The following is a 19,097-nucleotide window of genomic DNA, read 5'->3' as shown; positions in this document are numbered from 1 at the left end:
ATTTTGATTTATCGAACACTTTTACATTGCCGGTGGCTTCTCAAACCACCTAAAATTGTCTTCCGAATTGTTGGACAAGAGTGGACAACTTCCAAACAAGAGCAACAGGTCATCAACAATAAAGCTTAGTTAAATTTTGCAACTCCCGTTTTGAAAAGGTCGTGAAGAAATGTAAAATTAATGATTATTCAAGACACGTAAGCACGCAAAAATTTCAATTATTTGCATTTGCAATTAGTGCCTCGAGCAATTTTCACGTTGTTTCTAATGTTTTAGCAAAATGTCACCAGAATACACTGAAATGGTAGCGGCGATAGCCTTTGGTGTTTTGTCAGCGATATTTGTGAGTGCGTTTGTGGTTCTTATAATAATATGTCGAAGACAAAGGCTCTACTACAAGTCAACATATCTGGATAGTCAGAATGAACTGTCACGGTAGGGTTACAACACTGAACAAAATTTGGTTAGTACTGTTGTTGTTATAGCCCTGAAGTTATGCTAATTGAACCAGAGAAAGCTGAACTTGAGCTGGGTGAAGTACAATTGAATCCAAACCTTGAACAAATTCTAGCTGATGAACAATGGATAGATGATGCCACTGGTTTGATTCCACATTGTTTATCAATTTTAAAAACTTGTAGGTTCTTAACAGAACGTTTAACAGCGTTAGCTATGGGTACAACACAAGCCTCTGGCAGTGGTTTGTCACTGATAGTAGAAGTAAGCAACTCAGTAGTTAAATGTGTTTTAACTATAAGCCATATTTCTAGAGCGCAAAAAGAATCTCCAGTAGAGTTGATGACATGGTGCGCAGTATGTACCCACCTTTAGATCCTAGACTTTTGGAAGCTAGAGCTGCTGCGCTGTCTCTGGCTGTAAGTCATCTAGCGCTCATTGCTAAGTATGAATGTGGACAAAGAGATAAGAGTTTTACTTGGATTGATAAGTCTTTAGCTGAGATGGATGGCCATATGGTGGTATGTAAGCAAAGAGATTTGTATTTTGATTGTAGTCACTGGTTTTTAGGTTTTGAGGGAAGCTGCTCTCACTCAAGAAGCTTCAAGTAAAATCCAAAATGCGTTAAATACAAATTACAACACTAGTCTTTAATAAAAAGTGGTCAAAGTGGTGATTAATTAAAACACATATTTGCACCACATAAAATTATAACATGATTATATTGTTGAAAGGTGTTAATTTTGTTTTGGTATGCTGTGAAGAGATAAGGTCATTTAATTTTTTCAACTGGAACCACCAGGTTTTTTTTCAGTTTTATAACTAAACAAATATTTACAGTAATGGTTCTTTGTTGTAATTCAGGTACAAAAAAAGAGGTTGTTTTTCACGCCGACATTAATTTCTTGAGAAAATATTGACTCACTATGACGCACCTCTCGATTAAATCATTCAATCGTGGTTTCTTATCAAATTAACAAAAAAAATTAACGCCTACCATAATAAAATTTTATGTGGATGCAATTTAAAATAGCGAAGTAGTCCACGTATTTGTAAAGTTTATACTTATTTCGGATGTTAAGTCTTTTATCGTTCTTTTCTATATTTTATAGTTTATTGTAGAGTTTATAATGTAAATACTAGTTTTCCATGACAAAGTCCTAACTCTTATAATGATAGTGTTTATAAATTAGAAATGTCTGTCACACAAGGTGGGCCTTTTGCCGCCTTGTCGAAACTAGCTGGAACTAGATCGTCACATTGACGTTACGTGTCATTTTACGGCCAGTAGTTAACGTTTCTGTAAAGGTAAGCGGCAAATTTAATTTCCAGTGCCAGGTTCATGTGACAAACATTTAAGGTGGCTCCGCAAGTGTCTTGTTTTGTTTTACTGCCGTCAGATGTCTCTGACATTCTACTTTCCCTTTTTCCCTGGATCCCAAACCCGTTGCTGACTTATTTTTTCGAGCATTGTGTTATGTCAAATTAAATCGCTAAAAAATCCCAAACTTGCCAACAAAAATTTTAGCATGAAGTAACTAGATTTGTATACGCAAATAATTGTGTTAATACATTCAACAGCCGTTTTGACACAAAAGTTAAATTAATTTTTACCATAAGTTTTCAGCAAAATAAGAGATCATGATATCGTCGCCTGAAAACTTGTTTGATCTATAACCCGGAGCGCGCTCACGCCAGTGTCGACTCTTAAGCGTTCAGAGGCGATTTGATTGGTTTGGAACATGATTTCTGAAGGAAATAGTTTGGTCGGATTTTATAACGAATAAGTGAAGATTTTTGGTACATATTTAGATAGTTTTATTTACATGTCACTCGATTTTGACATACAACTATTTTTTTATTTAACTAACAATTAACTCTTTAATTGTGTTTTATAAAAGGTCTTAAATTAACAATATTGTTGAAATTGTAATAATCCAATGAATTTTTTTCGGGAAAACGTAGTTATTTTTATGGTTGTTTTCGATACATTGTGTGAAAAAAATGAAAATTTGAAAAATCGAGAAATTGAACAATCAAAACGTTGAAACATCCAAATGTTAATAAATGGAAAAATTTTAAAAATTGAAATAATTGAAGAATCAAAAGATCGAGAAATTAAAAAGTCGAAAAATTAAGAAACCAAAATCGAAAAAAAGGAAAGTGAATAGTTAAAAGCTGAAAAATTGGGAAATCGAAAAATCTAAAAGCGGAAAAATAAAAAAAATGGAAAACCTGAGAAACCGAACACGTCAAAATAAAAATCGAAAAGTTATACATTGAAAAACTGAACAATCAAAATATCGAAACATCCAAATCTCGATAAATCGGGAAACCAAAACATTGAAAAATAGAAACATTTTAAAAATGAAAAATTAAAAAATCGATAATCTGAAAAAACGAAAGATTGAAAAACAGAAAATCTAAAGCGGGAACTAAAAAATTAAGAAATCGAAATATTTGAAAAATTGAAATGTCGAAGAACTGAAATGAAAAATCAAGAAATCGAAAAATCTAAAATTTTAAAAATTGAAAATTTATAAATTCAAAAAATCGAAAAAGTACAAAAATCGACACATCGAAAAATCAATAAGTCAAAAATCGCAAAATTGAAGACGAGGAATTGAAAAAACGTAAAACTGAAACATCGGAAAATTGAGAAATTGTAAAATCGAAAAATTGAAAAGGAAATGATCTGAAAAATCCCAAAACAGAAATTTTGAAAAATTATTCGATTACGAAATCGAACCATTTGTAAAATTGAAATATCGAAGAACTAAAATGAAAAATCGAGAAATCGAAAAAGTAAAAAATCGACACATCGAAAAATCAAGTCAAAAATCGAGAAGTCGAAGTAGCGAAATATTGAAAAATACCAAAACTGAAATATCCAAAAACTGAGAATCTGAAAAATTGAGAAATCAAAAAAGTGAAGTCGAAAAAAATTGAAAAATCAAAAACCTGAAAATGGAAATATTGAAGAACTGGAAAATCAAAACAGTCGAAAGTCTAGAAATGGGAAAATCCAAACATCGATTCATTGAAAAATCGAAAAATTGAGAATTTAGAAAAATCAAAAATTGATAAATTGAAAGTTCGAAAAATTGAAAAATGAAAGAAAAACTGAAGAATGGAAAAACTGAAATATCCAAAAACTGAGAAATAAAAAAGTCAAAAAGTAGAATCGAAAAATCAAAAACTTAAAAAATTGAAAAATGGAAAAAATGGGATAAACGTAAAATTGAAACATCGAAAAATTGAAAAATTGAAAAAAAGTAAAATCGAAAAATTGAAAAAGAAATGATCTGAAAAATCTCAAAACAGACATTTCGAAAAATTGAAAAATGAAAGAAAACCTGAAGAATGGAAAAACTGAAACATCCAAAAACTGAGAAATTAAAAAAATGACAAATTGAGAAATAAAAAGGTCAAAAAAGTGGAGTCGAAAAATCGAAACTTTAAAAAATTGAAAAATTGTAAAAATTGGAAAAACGTACAACTGAAAATCCTGAAATTAAAAAATCGAAAATTGAAAAACAGAAAATCTAAAACTCGAAAAATTAAGAAATCGAACCACTTGAAAAATCAAGTCGAAAATCCAAAAGTCGAAGAAGTGAAATATTGAAAAATCCCAAAACTGAGAATCTGAAAAATTGAGAAATCAAAAAAGTTAAGTCGAAAAAAAATTGAAAAGTCAAAAACCTGAAAATGGAAATATTGAAGAACTGGAAAATCGAAACAGTCGAAAGTCAAGAAATGGGAAAATCCAAACATCGATTCATTGAAAAACCGAAAAATTGAGAATTTAGAAAAATCAAAAATTGATAAATTGAAAAAACGTAAAACTAAAACATGCGAAAATTGAGATATTGTAAAATTGTAAAAAAATTTAAAAAGAAATAATCTGAAAAATCCCAAAACTGAAAGTTCGAAAAATTGAAAAATGAAAGAAAAACTGAAGAATGGAAAAAGTGAAAAATCCCAATACTGGAATATTCAAAAACTGAAAAACTGAAATCGAAAAATCAGAAAAGTGAAGTCGAAAAATCGAAATATTTAAGAATCGTAAAATTGAAGAGTTGAAAAATTGAAAAAACGTAAAACTGAAACATTGGAAAAACTGAAAATCGGTAAGTTGAAAAATTCAAAAATTGTAAAATCCAAAAATTGAATAATACATTGACTGGCAAAAAAACGGCCACCCTGAAAAATTTCGCAAAATCACTTTAAAAATTATTAATTTAACTAATGGTCGTTATTTTAGTATTCACTATTGACACATGTTATACAAGTGAGCAAAAAAAAGAAGACATATAAACGCAGAATTAAATTTAACAAACTAACAGAAACAGATCAAGTACGAAATCTTCTTAATTAAAACAATAAAGGAGGGTGTTGTTGTAAACAGTGTTTTTCATCATTTGATTATAAGTTTAGCAGTTAATGAACGTTTTCACGTGAAAACAATGCCGTTAGCTCTTACAGACGTCTCTCAAATTGTCACTGTTTCTGTTATTTTGTTAAATTAAATTTAATTCTGTGTTTACTTGTCTTCTTTTTTTGCTGATTTATACATCATGTGTCAATAGTGAATAGTTCTTTAATAAAATAATTTAGAATCGACATCGCTGTGGTCTGTGGATCGAACAAGTTCTCAGGCGACGATACATCAATGAATTTAGAACAAACTACAGAAATCTATAAAAAATGCATAGGGTGTCATTAAAAAAAAGCTGAATGTGGTAGACAAAAACAAATGAAGGTTAAATATTAATTAATCAAATCGTAGCATATTTAAAACGATTTAATGTGACGTCACACAATGCTGTACTCTAAAAATAAGACAGCTGCAGGACTGTTTTTTTTTAACAAAAAACAAAATTAACTTAAAATATATAAATCTAAATAAAACCTAAAACTACTATAAATTTTTCTGCAAAAAATTAATTGCAATAATTTATTGTTACGATTTTTTTTCATACGTACTATAGCACGTAACAGTATTGTTGGTATCCAGCAGCGAGGAGATTGATTAGGTATCGGTCTTATTATGATGATTATACAGTGTGTTGCCGGAGCTACTGCGAAATATCAGATTTTCGAAAAGAACCAAAGTGTAAAATAAATACAGCTTAGAAAAATTTTTAAATTTAACTTTAAAAATTTGTTTTTTTTTTATGATGATCCGTATGAACTAAAATGTTACACATATAATTAATGTGTGGATTATTAAACTAGAGGTTACAAAGCATCATACGTATATGTTTCTAGCGAGTTTTATCATATAAAATTTTTCTGATGATGTCATCAACATTTTAGCAAGGACACGTATATCCATTAGAACAGGTGCTAGTGGAATGCTATGAATAACAGTACTGTATCCTCAAATTTTCGGGAAAATGGGATAGGTAATAAAACATGTCGCCTTTTTTTTTGTCACTGTATAAGTACTTCTAAAAATGGTGGGGATAATTAGCTAAACTTTGGTTAGGATTTTACCATTTACATGATATTCCCAATATATGTACATGTAAAATTTCACAACAATCGGTTTGGTAGTTCCAGAGATGCTTTGTCTATTAAAAAACGACACAGATGGGAAACGGGAAACTTCTTTTTTCGTACTCTAGGGGTCATGAAACGTCGAGAAAACATAAAAGTAGCCAGCAGCCCGATGGACTCGATTACAATACTTCCTTAGCATACGCTCGGAAAGTAAAAGATATAAAAAACGGATAACTGGAACGATATTTCGTCATTTAAATGTATACAAACGTTTACTTTTTACTTTTCGTTCCGACATTTCGTCTTGTGAATATTGATCTACAAAAAATACTGCTTCCCATCTAAAACCTGCCCGCACTAAATTTATTAAATACAGATTCATTTTTGTCAAAAAAAAAAACAGTTGGTGCCACCATAAGCCACCTGTATACGCAAATAAAAAAACTAAAATTAAATTTAAACTGTTTTAATTGCTCTTTAAATACGTCAAAAGTAGTGAGTGTACCCATTCTGATGTTAGTACATGCAAAACGCAAAGTAAATCAACAGTTGATAATCTTTAAACAATAAATTAATTTCATCTAAAAACTGTACAAGTCGAAAGAACTCGTGTTTCTATCAGAAAAATAATTTACTATCAAAAACCTTTTAGAATTCGCTTGACAAGTTATTTCCGCTTCGCGTTATCCCTCAGGATCCTAGTCTTCAAGTGCTCCTTGTATTCAAGAATAGTACCGTTCCATTTTGTAACGGCTTCTTTTTCGCACACCCAAATTTCATTAGCGACCTACAACACGCGTGATTATTTATCTCCAAAACAAGACTCGTTGACTTGACTTTACCTGACTGATCAGTCTGAAATCGTGACTGACTAGTACCATACCTCCTTCAAAATCGTTAATAGCTTCTGCTAACGCGTCGATCGTTTCCATATCCAAATGATTAGTAGGTTCATCAAACAGCAGCAAATGAGGAGCTTGCCATGCCAGCCAAGCAAAAACGACCCTACACCTCTGCCCATCTGACAACTGCCGAATCGGACACACTTGTTGACGTCCTGTTAAACCATACCTTCCAATAATTTTTCTCATTTCTTCTTTTTCTTTGACTTCAGGGAAAGACTTCATCATGTACTCCAAAGGTGACAAATCCAAATCCAGAAGCTCGTGCAGATGCTGGTGATACCTGGCGATTCTCAAATGAGAGTTCTTCCTGATCATGCCCTCAGTAGGTACCAACTGAAAATTTTTCATGACGAAAAGTGCCGCCTACTATATTCGGAAACTTACATCTCCGTAGAGAAGCTTCAACAGAGTACTTTTCCCTGCGCCGTTAGGACCCACTAAGGCTAACCTCGTGTCTAGATCGATACCAAATTCCAGATTCCTATAAATCCAAGGTCCTTTATCAGTATACCGAAAACTGACGTTCTGCACCATAATCACTGGCGGTGGTATTTTTCCGCAACTAGGGAAGTAGAAAGTGACGATTTTATCGTTTACTACTTTTTCGGTTAGGCCAGCCGCAACCATTTTTGCTAGAGTTTTTTCTTTGGACTGAGCTTGTCGGGCCAATTTTGCCGAACCGTGACCGAATCTGGCGATGTAATTCTGAAAATTGGAAGCGAAAAATTAAGCAAGTCTGTGCGTAGACAGTGACGATTTACTTTCATGTGATTAATCTGGTCCTGTTCCCAATTATATTGTTTCATTTGATTTTCTAACAATTCCATTCGCGTGCGAACAAACGCGTCGTAATTTCCCGTGTAATACTTGAGACGTTTCTTGTTGACGTGGATGATGTTTGTACAAACGCCGTTCAGGAAATCTTGAGAGTGAGAGATCAAAACCAAAATCCGTTTATAACTGAAAAAGAATGTTAAATCAGTTTCTTAGACAATTTATACAAATTGATGATGCAAATTTTACTTTTTTTATAAGGTCTACACATTAAACTGATAATAAAAAGTAGTATTGCGTTCCCCGAATTTTGTAAAAAAAATAAATAAACCATTTTTGATTTAATATTTTTAACAAACACTTTTGGAATAACGTCAGTAACTTTCTATAAAGTAAAGGCTAAAATATATTTTAATCGTATTATAATCATTAAAAGATTTATTTATTAATATCAAATTTTAAAAGTTACAAAAAACTGCGGAAATTTCATTTGAATACATCAATAATTGATTGATACGACATTTTTATGACAATGTAATGTGTACGTTTTTAAATCTTCCTAAGGAAGCAAATCTGATAAATATGTCTAATGATAAAATGATAAAAATTGACTGATTCATCGTCTTCTTTGAAATTCTAGGACGTATCGAACCAGGTTTTCTCCTACATATCCACATTCCTGAATCCTCCATTTAATTAATAATACAATGTTTTGATAAACCTTTAATTTCTTGGCTATTTGCCGTAAACTATATTTTTATCATTATTTGTATGGGATTTATGTGAACATGACTGTACATTTCTTAAGTGGTAATTTTTCCCTTTAGCTGTCATTTGGGTATGGCATTTTTAAAACTTCAGATTTTTAAATTTGTCACTTCGACCATTGATTCCCATTGCTTATTAATCAATTCATTAACTATATATTTTCAGACCAAATCTAATGAACTAAAATTTCTGTCTGAAAATTTTTTGAGCGCGATGGACAGTCGCGACCATAGAAACTCAACCACCAGGTTTGACACACTTCCAAATTTAAAAAATTGGTCGAAGTACAAATACAATAAAACAAATCCAGCTTTTTTGAAAAATTATAAAATTCGATTATACAAATTTTATTTTTTTCATGAGAACCCTTGTAAGTTAAAACAAAGATACGTATGTAACGTTAATGCGTTTTCCCTTAACAAAATTTTGTGATGAAGTCATCAACAACTTTGCATAGACATATGTATATCACTTTCGATAGGTGCAGTAATAATTTTCAGGAAAACGTAGTGAGCCGTTCCTGATTTAATCAATGAGTCACCCTGTACAAGAAATTTAAGAACTTTTAATGCAGCGATAAATCACAAGTATAGACTTATCGTATTTTGCACATTTTGGGTAAGATTTACTCGGCAAAATTTTGAGATGACGTCATCAATTTTTTGAGAGGGGATAAACTAATAAATGTTACTTAACGATTTACCATGTTTACCTTTTTTCCTTAAAATATTTACAAGATTTCAGAGCATTCGGTTTTGCAGTTCCAAAGTTATACTATCATAAAATATGGTTATTCAGAGTTAAATTTTTTCAAAAAATTCTGGATGTCTGGGGTGAAAATTCGACACGGATTCACACACTACAAGTGTAGGAATATCTTATTATTTTACAAAATTTCAAAAAACTTTTTAGTAAAAATTTTGGACATGACATCATTCTATTGGTGGTGGGGATGATTAGCCACTTTTGAGTTAGCATTTAACCATATACATGGCATTCCTAATTTGGATACAAAATTTGACAACAGTAGTTTCGGAGATTACTTGTCTAATAAAAATGGATACCGACACCAGACAGACAGATAGACAGACAGACAGGCAGGCAGACAGACAGACGGAAACGGTAGAGTACTTTTTTGTGGTCTAGAGGTCATGACACGTCGGGAAAATATTAAAGCGGCAATTCGGCCGATTATTATACTTCCTTAGCTTACGCTCGGGAAATAAAAAGGGTTTAATTATACATAATTTGACAAATTAAATCACTTTGACAAAACCACTGTCTCGTGATTCAAATCAGGCCCGTACATTCAAATTGCTATTATGATATTAAAAAAATATATAATAATAATAATAACTAAAATTTTGTTTTGTCGTCCGTCTCAAAATGTATAAAAAAAAAGCATTAGTCGTTTATAAAGTACGGCATTGGTACACACACGGCTAATATGAAATTAAAAAAAATATATGTATATTGTTTAGAAAATCAAACAAAAACATTTTGTAGTAATGTGTACTAAATTTTTGTTTAAAGATTATTTTTATATCTTAATTTTTTGAACTATTTTTTTTTTAATAAAACAGCCATCGTGTATCATTGGTTGCAGTGACGTGTGTTTTTTTAACAAGCGAGAATACCAGATGATAACTATGAAATAATTGTATTGTCATCTGTTCTTGATAGGTGTGCAAAATTTTAATAATTCGGACGTCTGGAAGTATGTGAAAATTTAATTGAAAGATTCCGTTATAGTAAACTCGGTTTACTTGTACCTAGTAAAAATTTACAGTCCCATTAATGAACAATGGAAGATAATTGTCCGCAAGTCGACTGAGTTTACTATACATTCACACATACATACATACATACAAGGAAAGTTAATAATAAAAGCATGTTAAAAATCTAATGTCTAAGGAAAAAATTAAGGCGGATTCATACACCACAAGTATAAAAGTATGTTATTTTATGAAATTTAAATACTCCCTCTCTCCGAATATGGTATACATTTTACAAAATTATTATAATTATAGAGTGATGACCAGCAAATTGCAATCAAGTAATTTTGTTTGCAACTTGTATAATAAAGAAGCATCATATAAATAGTCGACTGAAATCTACGTTCGTTTCTGCTAAAAAAGTGACCAAGAACATTACTACAATAACAACAAAATAAATCGATAATAATATATTATAATAATCTAATTTACTTATTTATTTATTTCATTTATTTTGACTCAAAGTGGGCGCCGACTGTGCCGCCTTGTCCAGACAGGATTATAATCGGCATCGCATGACGTTTTGTAGTCATCGCCACAGTCAAAGGCAAGCGGCAAATCTCAAAATTTTTTTTAATAAATTATATCAAGATTAACATTTTTAGAAACAAATTTCAAAACCCCAAATTTAAAGAAACTACTGCGTTTTAATGATTTTTCTCGCTTCTTTGAATACTTTTTCGGAGTGACCTGGCGAATTTTTAATTTTTAGGAAATTACCATATGATCTAATCACCTTTGAATTTTTTTAATGTTAAAAGATTATAGTCGAATTACAATGTAGCCCCACCCACCCGCGGTATCTCAATTGTGATTTTTTTTATTCGTTGTGAGCCAAGTAGGCGGAGGTTAACTGCAAAAAGCTTATTTCTCTACGAGAAATTAAAAACATGTTCTTGAGTATCGTGTTGTTCAAAGAATACGTTGTATATTAAGAAAAATCTTAGCTTAAGCTTAACTGCAAAATCCTTATTCTTTCTGTACAACAAATTACCATGTACGATATGTTTTTGAGTATCGGGTTATTCAAAGAATACCATGTATATTAAGAAAAAATTAAAGCCAAAGATAGAGTCACCACCCATACCTGCCCTAATCTGAATAGTAATGAAGTTTTGAAACCATATTTCCTTACAGAAATTTACGATTTTAAACTGTTTAAGTTTCTAAGAATAAAAAAAACATCACAATTGAAATGGTGCAGGTGGGCGGAGTTTATATTTTGCCTTTTTTTCTTAATGTACATGTACAACATGTTTTTAATTTCTTGTAAAGAAATAAGTATTTTGCAGTTAAGCTCCGCCCGCTTGGTTCACGGCAAATAAAAAAAATCATCACAATTGAGATAGGGCGGGTGGGTGGGGCTTATATTTTGCTTTTTTTTTACTATACATAGCCCTCTTTTCATAACATGAAACTTAAAGTATGTTTAAAATGGAAAATTTGTAATAGGAAATATCGATTTTGCAATTAGGCTCCACTCCATAATTGCAAAATCCATATTTTCTTGCAAAAATGTACCATTTTAACCATGTTTTAAGTTTCATGTTGGAAAAGTTGGCCATGTTTATTAAGAAAAAAAAACAATATATAATAAATATTTATTTTTTTTATTTATTTATTTATTTAATTTTAACTATAAAATTCCTCATCTTAATAAATCCAAACTTCATGAGGGAAGGTTACCAACGAAATTGGTATGTTCTCCAGAAGCTCTAAATAAAGTTCCATTGCATATAAATTGAAATGTATTGTCGTTATAATAACCAGGAACCACTGGACAAATTTTGATAAGCGTTTTACCATCTACGTGATATTCCTATATACATATAAAATTTGACAACAATCAGTCCAGTAGTTTCGGAGATATACAGGCTAATAAAAAACCTACGTATAACCTCAATGGTACGTTATTAAGAAGGCTCTGAAGAACTCGAAAAAAATGGTTAAAAAAACGCTGAACCAAATGTTTGAAAATATAAAACTTGTAATGGATTGGATCGTATCTGATTTGTTTTAATGCGAATTTAATTGACTAGTCTAAAATTCCGACAAAAATAGTCAAAAATGACCTGTCAACAGTTCATTAAAACAAATCAGAATTACGAAGTTAATTCTTGTACTTTGATATTTTCAAAAGTTTGGTGCAGGGATTTTTTAAACATTTTGGTCTAGTTCTTCAGAGCTTTCGTAACAACGTACTATCGAGCTTATACGTTATTTTTTCATCACGGGAGACCCTAGCTTACGCGGGAAGTAAAAATAATGGTGAATTATTACAGTGCGATGACGTCCTCAGTTTTTTAAAGGTGCTGAATAAATAATATTTTGTTAATATTTCGTTATCGTTAAGGTGGTATCACTCAGAATTGTCACGCAACAGGTGAGCATAAATAACTCTTCACGTAGTCCAAACACTCTCTAGTCTGCTCTAGTGTTCTCTAGTCACTTTTCAAATATCTTAACGCCTGCTATTGCTATAATGTTGCCGCTCTTTCGAAACGACCGCATCAAATAACGGTAGACGCTTAACGACGTTTTAATGAAAATTGTTCTGGACCACTGGAAGAGGGTGGAGTGTTGTGCATTCTACATTCGAAATTCCCCGTAAATCACAAATGCAACCTTTTTTTGAGTTTTCGTGTCCCATCTAGTGAATCATCATAACAAATGGTTAATTGTGTGGAAAGATAATGAGACGTAAATTTGAGGCAAAAACGTGATAAATGGAATTTCAATCGCCAAATTTTTAAATTGTCACTCACATCCTGTATTTTTATTAGTACCGTATCTTACTCTGTTTTTGTTCGTGTTCTTCTAATGTGCCTTTTAAAAAAATAACTTATAATTAACTTTAAATTTCGAAAATAGAAAAATTCAAATATAGAACTGAAAACTCCAGAAATCGAAAAACTTAAAATTTTAAAAATTGAAAATCCAAAAAGTAAAAAATCGAGAAATCGAAAAATCCAGAACGTAAAAAATCCAAAAGTCGAAATACTAAAAAATCCCAAAATTGAAAATCGAACGAAATATCCAAAAATTGGGAAATTAAAAAATTGATAAATTGGGAAATCGAAAAGCCGAAAAATTGCAAACCTAAAGAATCGAGAAATTGAAAAATCTGGAGCCTGAAAAACCGAAAAATTGAGGAACTGAAAATCTGAAAAATCGAAACCTTCGCAAGTCGAAAATGGGAAAACCAAAAAAATAGATTAATTGAGAAATCGTAAAACTGGAAATTCAGAAACGTCAGAACTTGAAAATTTAAGAAATTGAGAAATTGAAAAATCGGACAATTCAAAAATCGAAAAGCCGAAAAGTAAAAAAACGAAAAACCGATAAATCGAAAAATCGAAACATCGAAAAATTCAAAAACTGAGACAATCAAAACATCGAAACATCCGAATCTCGATAGATCGAGTTCTCAAAAAATTGAAAACTCGAAAAATTCACAAATCGAAATATATATAAAACAGTCGAAAACTGAAAAATCCAAAGTTTAAAAAACGAAAAACTGAAGAATTGAAGAACTGAAAAATCTAAACTGCGAATTCGAGTAACGGTAAAATAAAAAAATTTAGTATATATTAACCGAAAAATCGGAAAACTGAAAATTTACCAACGTCAAAATTTGAAAAATTGTAAAATAGAAATACTGAAGAACTGGAAAATCAAAAAATCCACAAATCAAAAATCTATAATTTAAAACATTGAACAATTGAAATATCGCAAAATTGAAAAATGGAGAAATCCAAACATCAAAGAATTAAAAAAGAAAAATTCGAAAATCTAAAACTTAAAAATCGAAAAACTGAAAAATCGACAAATCTAAACTCCAGAGTTTAAAAAAATTGAAAAATCGGATAACTGAAAAATCGAAACATCGAAAAATTGGAAAATCGAAAAACCGAGAAATCCAAAAATCGAAACATCGAGAAATAGAAAAAAATTGAGAAATTGATAAATTGAGAAATTGAGCAATCAAAACATCCAAACATCTGAATTCGATAAATCGAGAAATAAAAAAAAAATGAAAAATTTTAAAAAAGAAAAATTAAAACATCGAAAAGTTGAAAAAAAATAAGAAATCGAAGTATAAAACTGTCGAAAATTTGAGAAATCTAAAGTTTAACGAAAAATTGAAAACCCAAGAAGTAACAAAGGGGTGGGAACCCAAAAACTGCAAACTGAAAAATTTAAAAATTGGAAAATCGACGAATTGGAGTCGATTGGCCTGAAAATTTGAAAAATCGAATAAACGAAAAATTGGAAAATCGAAAGAAACAACAAAAATTAAGGAAATGAAAAAACAAAAAATTGTGATATAAAATCGAGAAAATGAAAAATAAAAAATCAGGAAAATGCAAAATAAAAATCGGGGAGTTGAAAAATTGAGGGGACGGAAAATTTAAAAAGGGCACAATTAAAAATCGAGAATGTGAAAAATGGAAAAATGAGAAACTGTAATATTGAAAAATTGAAAAATTTGGAAGAAAAATTGCTAAAAACCTGAAAAATTGAAAAATTGTAAAATCGAAAGGAACAACAAAAAATAAAGGAAATCAAAAAAAGGATAATTGTGATATAAAATCGAAAAAGTGAAAATGAAAAAATCGGAAACAAAAAATTGAAAAAGGGAAAAATGAAAAATTGAGAAACTGAAAAATCGAAAAATGAAAATCTGTAATATTGAAAAATTGCCACATTGAAAAACTGATGCAAACCGAAAAATTGAAAATTTTGGAATTTGAGAAATTGTAAAATTGAAGAATCAAAAATAAAAAACGAAAAATTACAAAATGAAAACTTGAAAAATCTTAAGAATTGAAAAAGTGAAAAATAAAAAAAAAAGAAATATGTATTATGAAATAGAAACATTTAAAATTAAAGAAATTTGAAAATCGGAAGACTGGAAATCCAAAAACTGCAAAGTGAAAAATCTAAAAATTGAAAAATGGACGAACTGAAAATTCAAAGCCTGAAATTTTGAAAAATTGAACAAATGAAAAATTGTAAAATCGAAAAAAAAACAGAAAATAAAGGAAATGAAGAAACAGACAATTGTGATATAAATCGAGAAAATAAAAATTAAAAATTCGCCACACTGAAAATAAAAATCGAAAACATGAAAAATTGTGGAAACGAAAAATTGAGAAACTGAAAATTAGAAAAATTGAAGAAACGAAAAATTGAAAAATCGAAAGAAACAACAAAAAATAAAGGAATTGAAAAAATGAAAATTTGTGACAAAATCGATAAAATGAAAATTAAAAAAATCGGCAGAATGAAAAATAAAAATCGAGAACTTGAAAAATTGAAAATGACAAAAATTACAAACTGAGAATGTGAAAAATCTAAAAATGTGAAACTGTAATATCGAAAAATTGCAAAATTAAAAAATTGCAAATCGAAAAATTGAAAAATTTAGAAGTCAAGAAACTGTAAAATTGAAAAATCAAAAACAAAAAAAAAACGAAAAAGTTTATGATGAAAACTTGAAAAATGTCAAAAGTGAAAATCGAACAGGAAAATTTGAAGAAACGAAAATTTGAAAAATCGAAAGATTAAAAATTGAAAAACTTAAAATTAGAAAAAGTGAAAAATAAGAAAAAAAGAAATATGTATTGTAAAACCAAAATATTGAAAATTAAAGAAACTGAAAAATTCGAAGACTGGAAATCCAAAAACTGCAAATTGAAAAATTTTAAACGTGGAAAAGCATGGAATTGAAAAATGAAAATTTGAAAAATTGAATAAATAAAGAATTGAAAATCGAAAGAAACATCAAAAAAATAAAGGAAAAAAGAAACCAAAAATTGTGTTATAAAATGGAGAAACGTCAAGAAAACATAAAATTAGTCATTCGCCAGATGGATCTCTTTACTGCGTTATCAGCAAAAAAATCTCTAAATCGAATCTTACAATTACCTGACAAAACTGAATATGTATGTTACACCAGACTTCAAAAGCGAGGAAAGTGCTGTCTAAATAACTTTAGACCAATTTTTATAATTCAACAATTTACATTGAGTATCAAAAATAAAACACCGACAGCTTTCGAATAATTTTGTTTTGTGTTGTGCTAATTTTTTTAATTCCACCAATATTTTCTATTTTGACAAAATGACGAAAGAATCGAAACTTGGAGAGTTATACAAAACGAATAAAATTTGAACCCTCTTTTGTCAGGGTAGGTATCGCAGGTAGGTGCAGCTGAAAACTTGAAGCAATTTTTTCATCTGCAGGGTTTACTTAACTGACGCTGTATATGAATTGTGTAACACTTATTAAAAAACGTATTGATGCAATCTGTTAAGAAAGGTTCGTTGTAGACACCTCTTTTTTTAATTTTTTTCGCATTACAAAGTGTACGTTGTAACAGTAATGTAAATGTCGTCATTTTTGCATGCTTTTACTTTTTTTTAACACAGAAAACAGAACTGAAAATCAAATTTTAATATAAGAGAGACAAAATATGTCTAATAAGGATTGTTAAGAAAAAAAAGTATCATCCTAAGTCAATTTCTCTCGTTTTTACAGGGCATTTCAAATGGGATGAAAACTGTCCCAAACCAGGCCAAGTGATACTACCTCAAATTAAAATTTAAGTGTTTTATAAACATTTTAGAGAATTCCATTACACGGTTTCTTTCATGAATTGTAAATTTTTATTGTGCTCACTTTTTTTATAACCTTTATATTTTAAAATAAAATACAAGCGGATTGTTAAAATACGACCACGGCAACATCATGCGCATAATTAAAGCAAAATTTGAATAACGACGAGCAGAACTAGAATGGTATCAGTAAAATTTTGTGATATCTTTATTTTTTTGCGATGGTAGTTACATAAACTACAACGAAGAGAGAAAAAATGTATGTATTTAATTTTGAAAATTAGTTATATAAGTTTCAGACTTTTTTGTGATATCATAATATAAATTTCAAGCGATTTACTTGGAAAAATTTTATGATGACGTCAACAAATTTTGGTTAGCGTTTATCACCTACATGACAGTCTTAAAAGTAAATCTCCACAGTAATCAACGGAGTAGTTCTGGAAATTTTCTATCTGATAAAATCTCCAACAGACAGATAAGAGACAAACAAAAACGGAGGACCTACATTTTCATATTTCACAAGTTATGAAACGTCAAGAAAACACGAAAATTAACCGCAAAAAGTAAAAATGTGCATTAAACGTTTTTTTTTTTTTTAATATTTGGCGTTAATTTATTAATTTAAAAATTTGCAAGTCAGCTTTTACTACGTCATTTCAAGTTCAAGATTTTTTCAATTAAAAATGTAACCTTTTAAAAAACGCTGACTTACTGTTTGAGCTCTTCTTCCAGCCATACACAAGCATCAAGATCAAGATGATTAGTGGGCTCATCCAGAAGTAATAAATGAGGTTTTACATAGAGAGCACGTGCCAACGCTATTCTCATTCTCCAACCACCACTGAAATCCTTGGTTTTCTTATTCTGCATTTCATTAGTAAAACCAAGACCGTGAAGTATATTGGCTGCACGAGCTTCAGCAGTATCAGCAGAAATATCATCCAGACGTTCATATATGTCCATCAATTGTTCCTGGGATTCTAATTTTACAAAAAAAAAATTAATAATACACTCCATATTTTAGAAAAAAAAAACATACCATCATCGTCACACGCAACTAATTCCTCAGCTAATTTCTCTAATCTCACTCTCTCTTCATCAACTTCCATAACACATTGTAAAGCTGTTTTATCCGATGCAGGCATTTCTCTAGTCAAGTGGAAAATATCAATATGTTCAGGAATCGGAACTTCCCTATTCCCCAATACTGCCAATATTGTGGACTTGCCTGTGTACATTACATTGTAAACTCCACGACACAAAGTAAAAGAACAACGTACCACTTCCGTTGAGCCCCAACAACCCGTACCGTCTCCCACAATTTAATTCCAACATAGCATCCTGCAACATCTCAGATCCATGGAAAGTGATAGAAAAGTTCGCGATTTTGATATCCCTAGATTTAGGATGGACGGCTAACGATCCAGTGCAAGCCCTCGCCTCAGCATTGAGCCTAGCATCGGCTTCTAACTTCGCGCACAGCGCCTCCTCCATACTCAGCTCGTTTGAACCATTTTGGGAAGTCGAGTCCCCGTTCTGGGACGAGTTCGGGTCGTCATTTTTACTTGGGATCTTCTTACCGGATTGACGTGCTTTTGCGGCCCCTTTCTTGCGCTGCTGTTCGCGTTTTTTGGCGTCGGATGGCATTGTGGCTGTTTCTGCCAGGAAGAGACGATATTAAAAATGCAGTGACAGCTACAGAAAGTGGGTGATTTTACGGTTTTTCAATAGCTTTCGAACTACACGCTTGAATGAACATCTTTTACCGGAAATTTTGAAGAAATTGGTGCGGATTTCGGTGGTAGGGTTGCAGGAGAAATGCTGTGGTTGGGCAAGAACGAGAATGAGTATAAATGGAGGTGATGGTTCAATGGTGATGCGGACGTATAGATTTGGTGGAACTTACGAGAAATTAATTACTGGAGAGGTTTGTTGGTTTAATACAAATTTCACGTGCAGCCGCTCACCAAAAAGACAGCCGGAAAGAAACTAGGGGTTTTGGTTTTTCGACTAAATTCTGGATCAAATATCTAGGGACTTTTATGGCGTGCAAATGCATTCCTTTTTTGTTTTATTCCATGACGTCATTTTTAATGTATTCAAAATGTTTTTAATTATAATAGCTTCGAAGTTATCAACTTTTTAACCCCAAATTGTGTTTACGTTTACGTTGTAATTTAATTTGCAATTTTTTCATTAACTACATGAGCCATTTAGCCATTACATGTCGCATACGTCATACGTCAGACGGTCACATTCAAATGTCATTTTCTAATTACAAAAAACTTTTT

At 30.8% G+C, this 19,097-nt stretch overlaps 2 protein-coding genes across 3 annotated transcripts; one reads left to right on the top strand and one right to left on the bottom strand.

Moving 5' to 3' along the window:
- The first annotated feature begins 58 nt into the window (after positions 1-58).
- On the top strand, positions 59-1,828 carry LOC135130547 (transmembrane protein 98-like). The gene is made up of 5 exons (XM_064057954.1): positions 59-197; positions 277-435; positions 486-720; positions 771-977; positions 1,027-1,828. The coding sequence occupies exons 1-5, from the start codon at positions 181-183 to the stop codon at positions 1,108-1,110; spliced, it is 702 nt and encodes a 233-aa protein (XP_063914024.1). The 5' UTR covers positions 59-180; the 3' UTR covers positions 1,111-1,828.
- A 4,583-nt stretch (positions 1,829-6,411) lies between these two features.
- LOC135130540 (ATP-binding cassette sub-family F member 2) lies at positions 6,412-18,816 on the bottom strand. Of its 2 annotated transcripts, none has more exons than XM_064057942.1 (8): positions 18,713-18,816; positions 18,087-18,464; positions 17,846-18,034; positions 17,519-17,786; positions 7,628-7,826; positions 7,251-7,571; positions 6,804-7,199; positions 6,412-6,748 (listed from the first exon to the last, which is right to left on the bottom strand). In XM_064057942.1, exons 2-8 carry the CDS (start codon positions 18,451-18,453, stop codon positions 6,629-6,631), a joined length of 1,860 nt encoding a protein of 619 aa, XP_063914012.1. In that variant the 5' UTR covers positions 18,454-18,464; positions 18,713-18,816; the 3' UTR covers positions 6,412-6,628. The 2 variants fall into 2 exon arrangements, with proteins under 2 accessions (XP_063914012.1, XP_063914013.1); XM_064057943.1 differs by lacking the exon at positions 18,713-18,816 and adding an exon at positions 18,573-18,671.
- Positions 18,817-19,097: the final 281 nt, after the last annotated feature.

This window comes from Zophobas morio, unplaced genomic scaffold (assembly GCF_036711695.1).
Source record: "Zophobas morio isolate AGI-343-1 ecotype UQ-CSIRO unplaced genomic scaffold, CSIRO_AGI_Zmor_V1 ptg000017l, whole genome shotgun sequence".
In the NCBI taxonomy this organism is placed as follows: domain Eukaryota; kingdom Metazoa; phylum Arthropoda; class Insecta; order Coleoptera; family Tenebrionidae; genus Zophobas; species Zophobas morio.
Note: the sequence above shows the minus strand (reverse complement) of the source record. Positions and strands in the feature narration are given on the sequence as shown.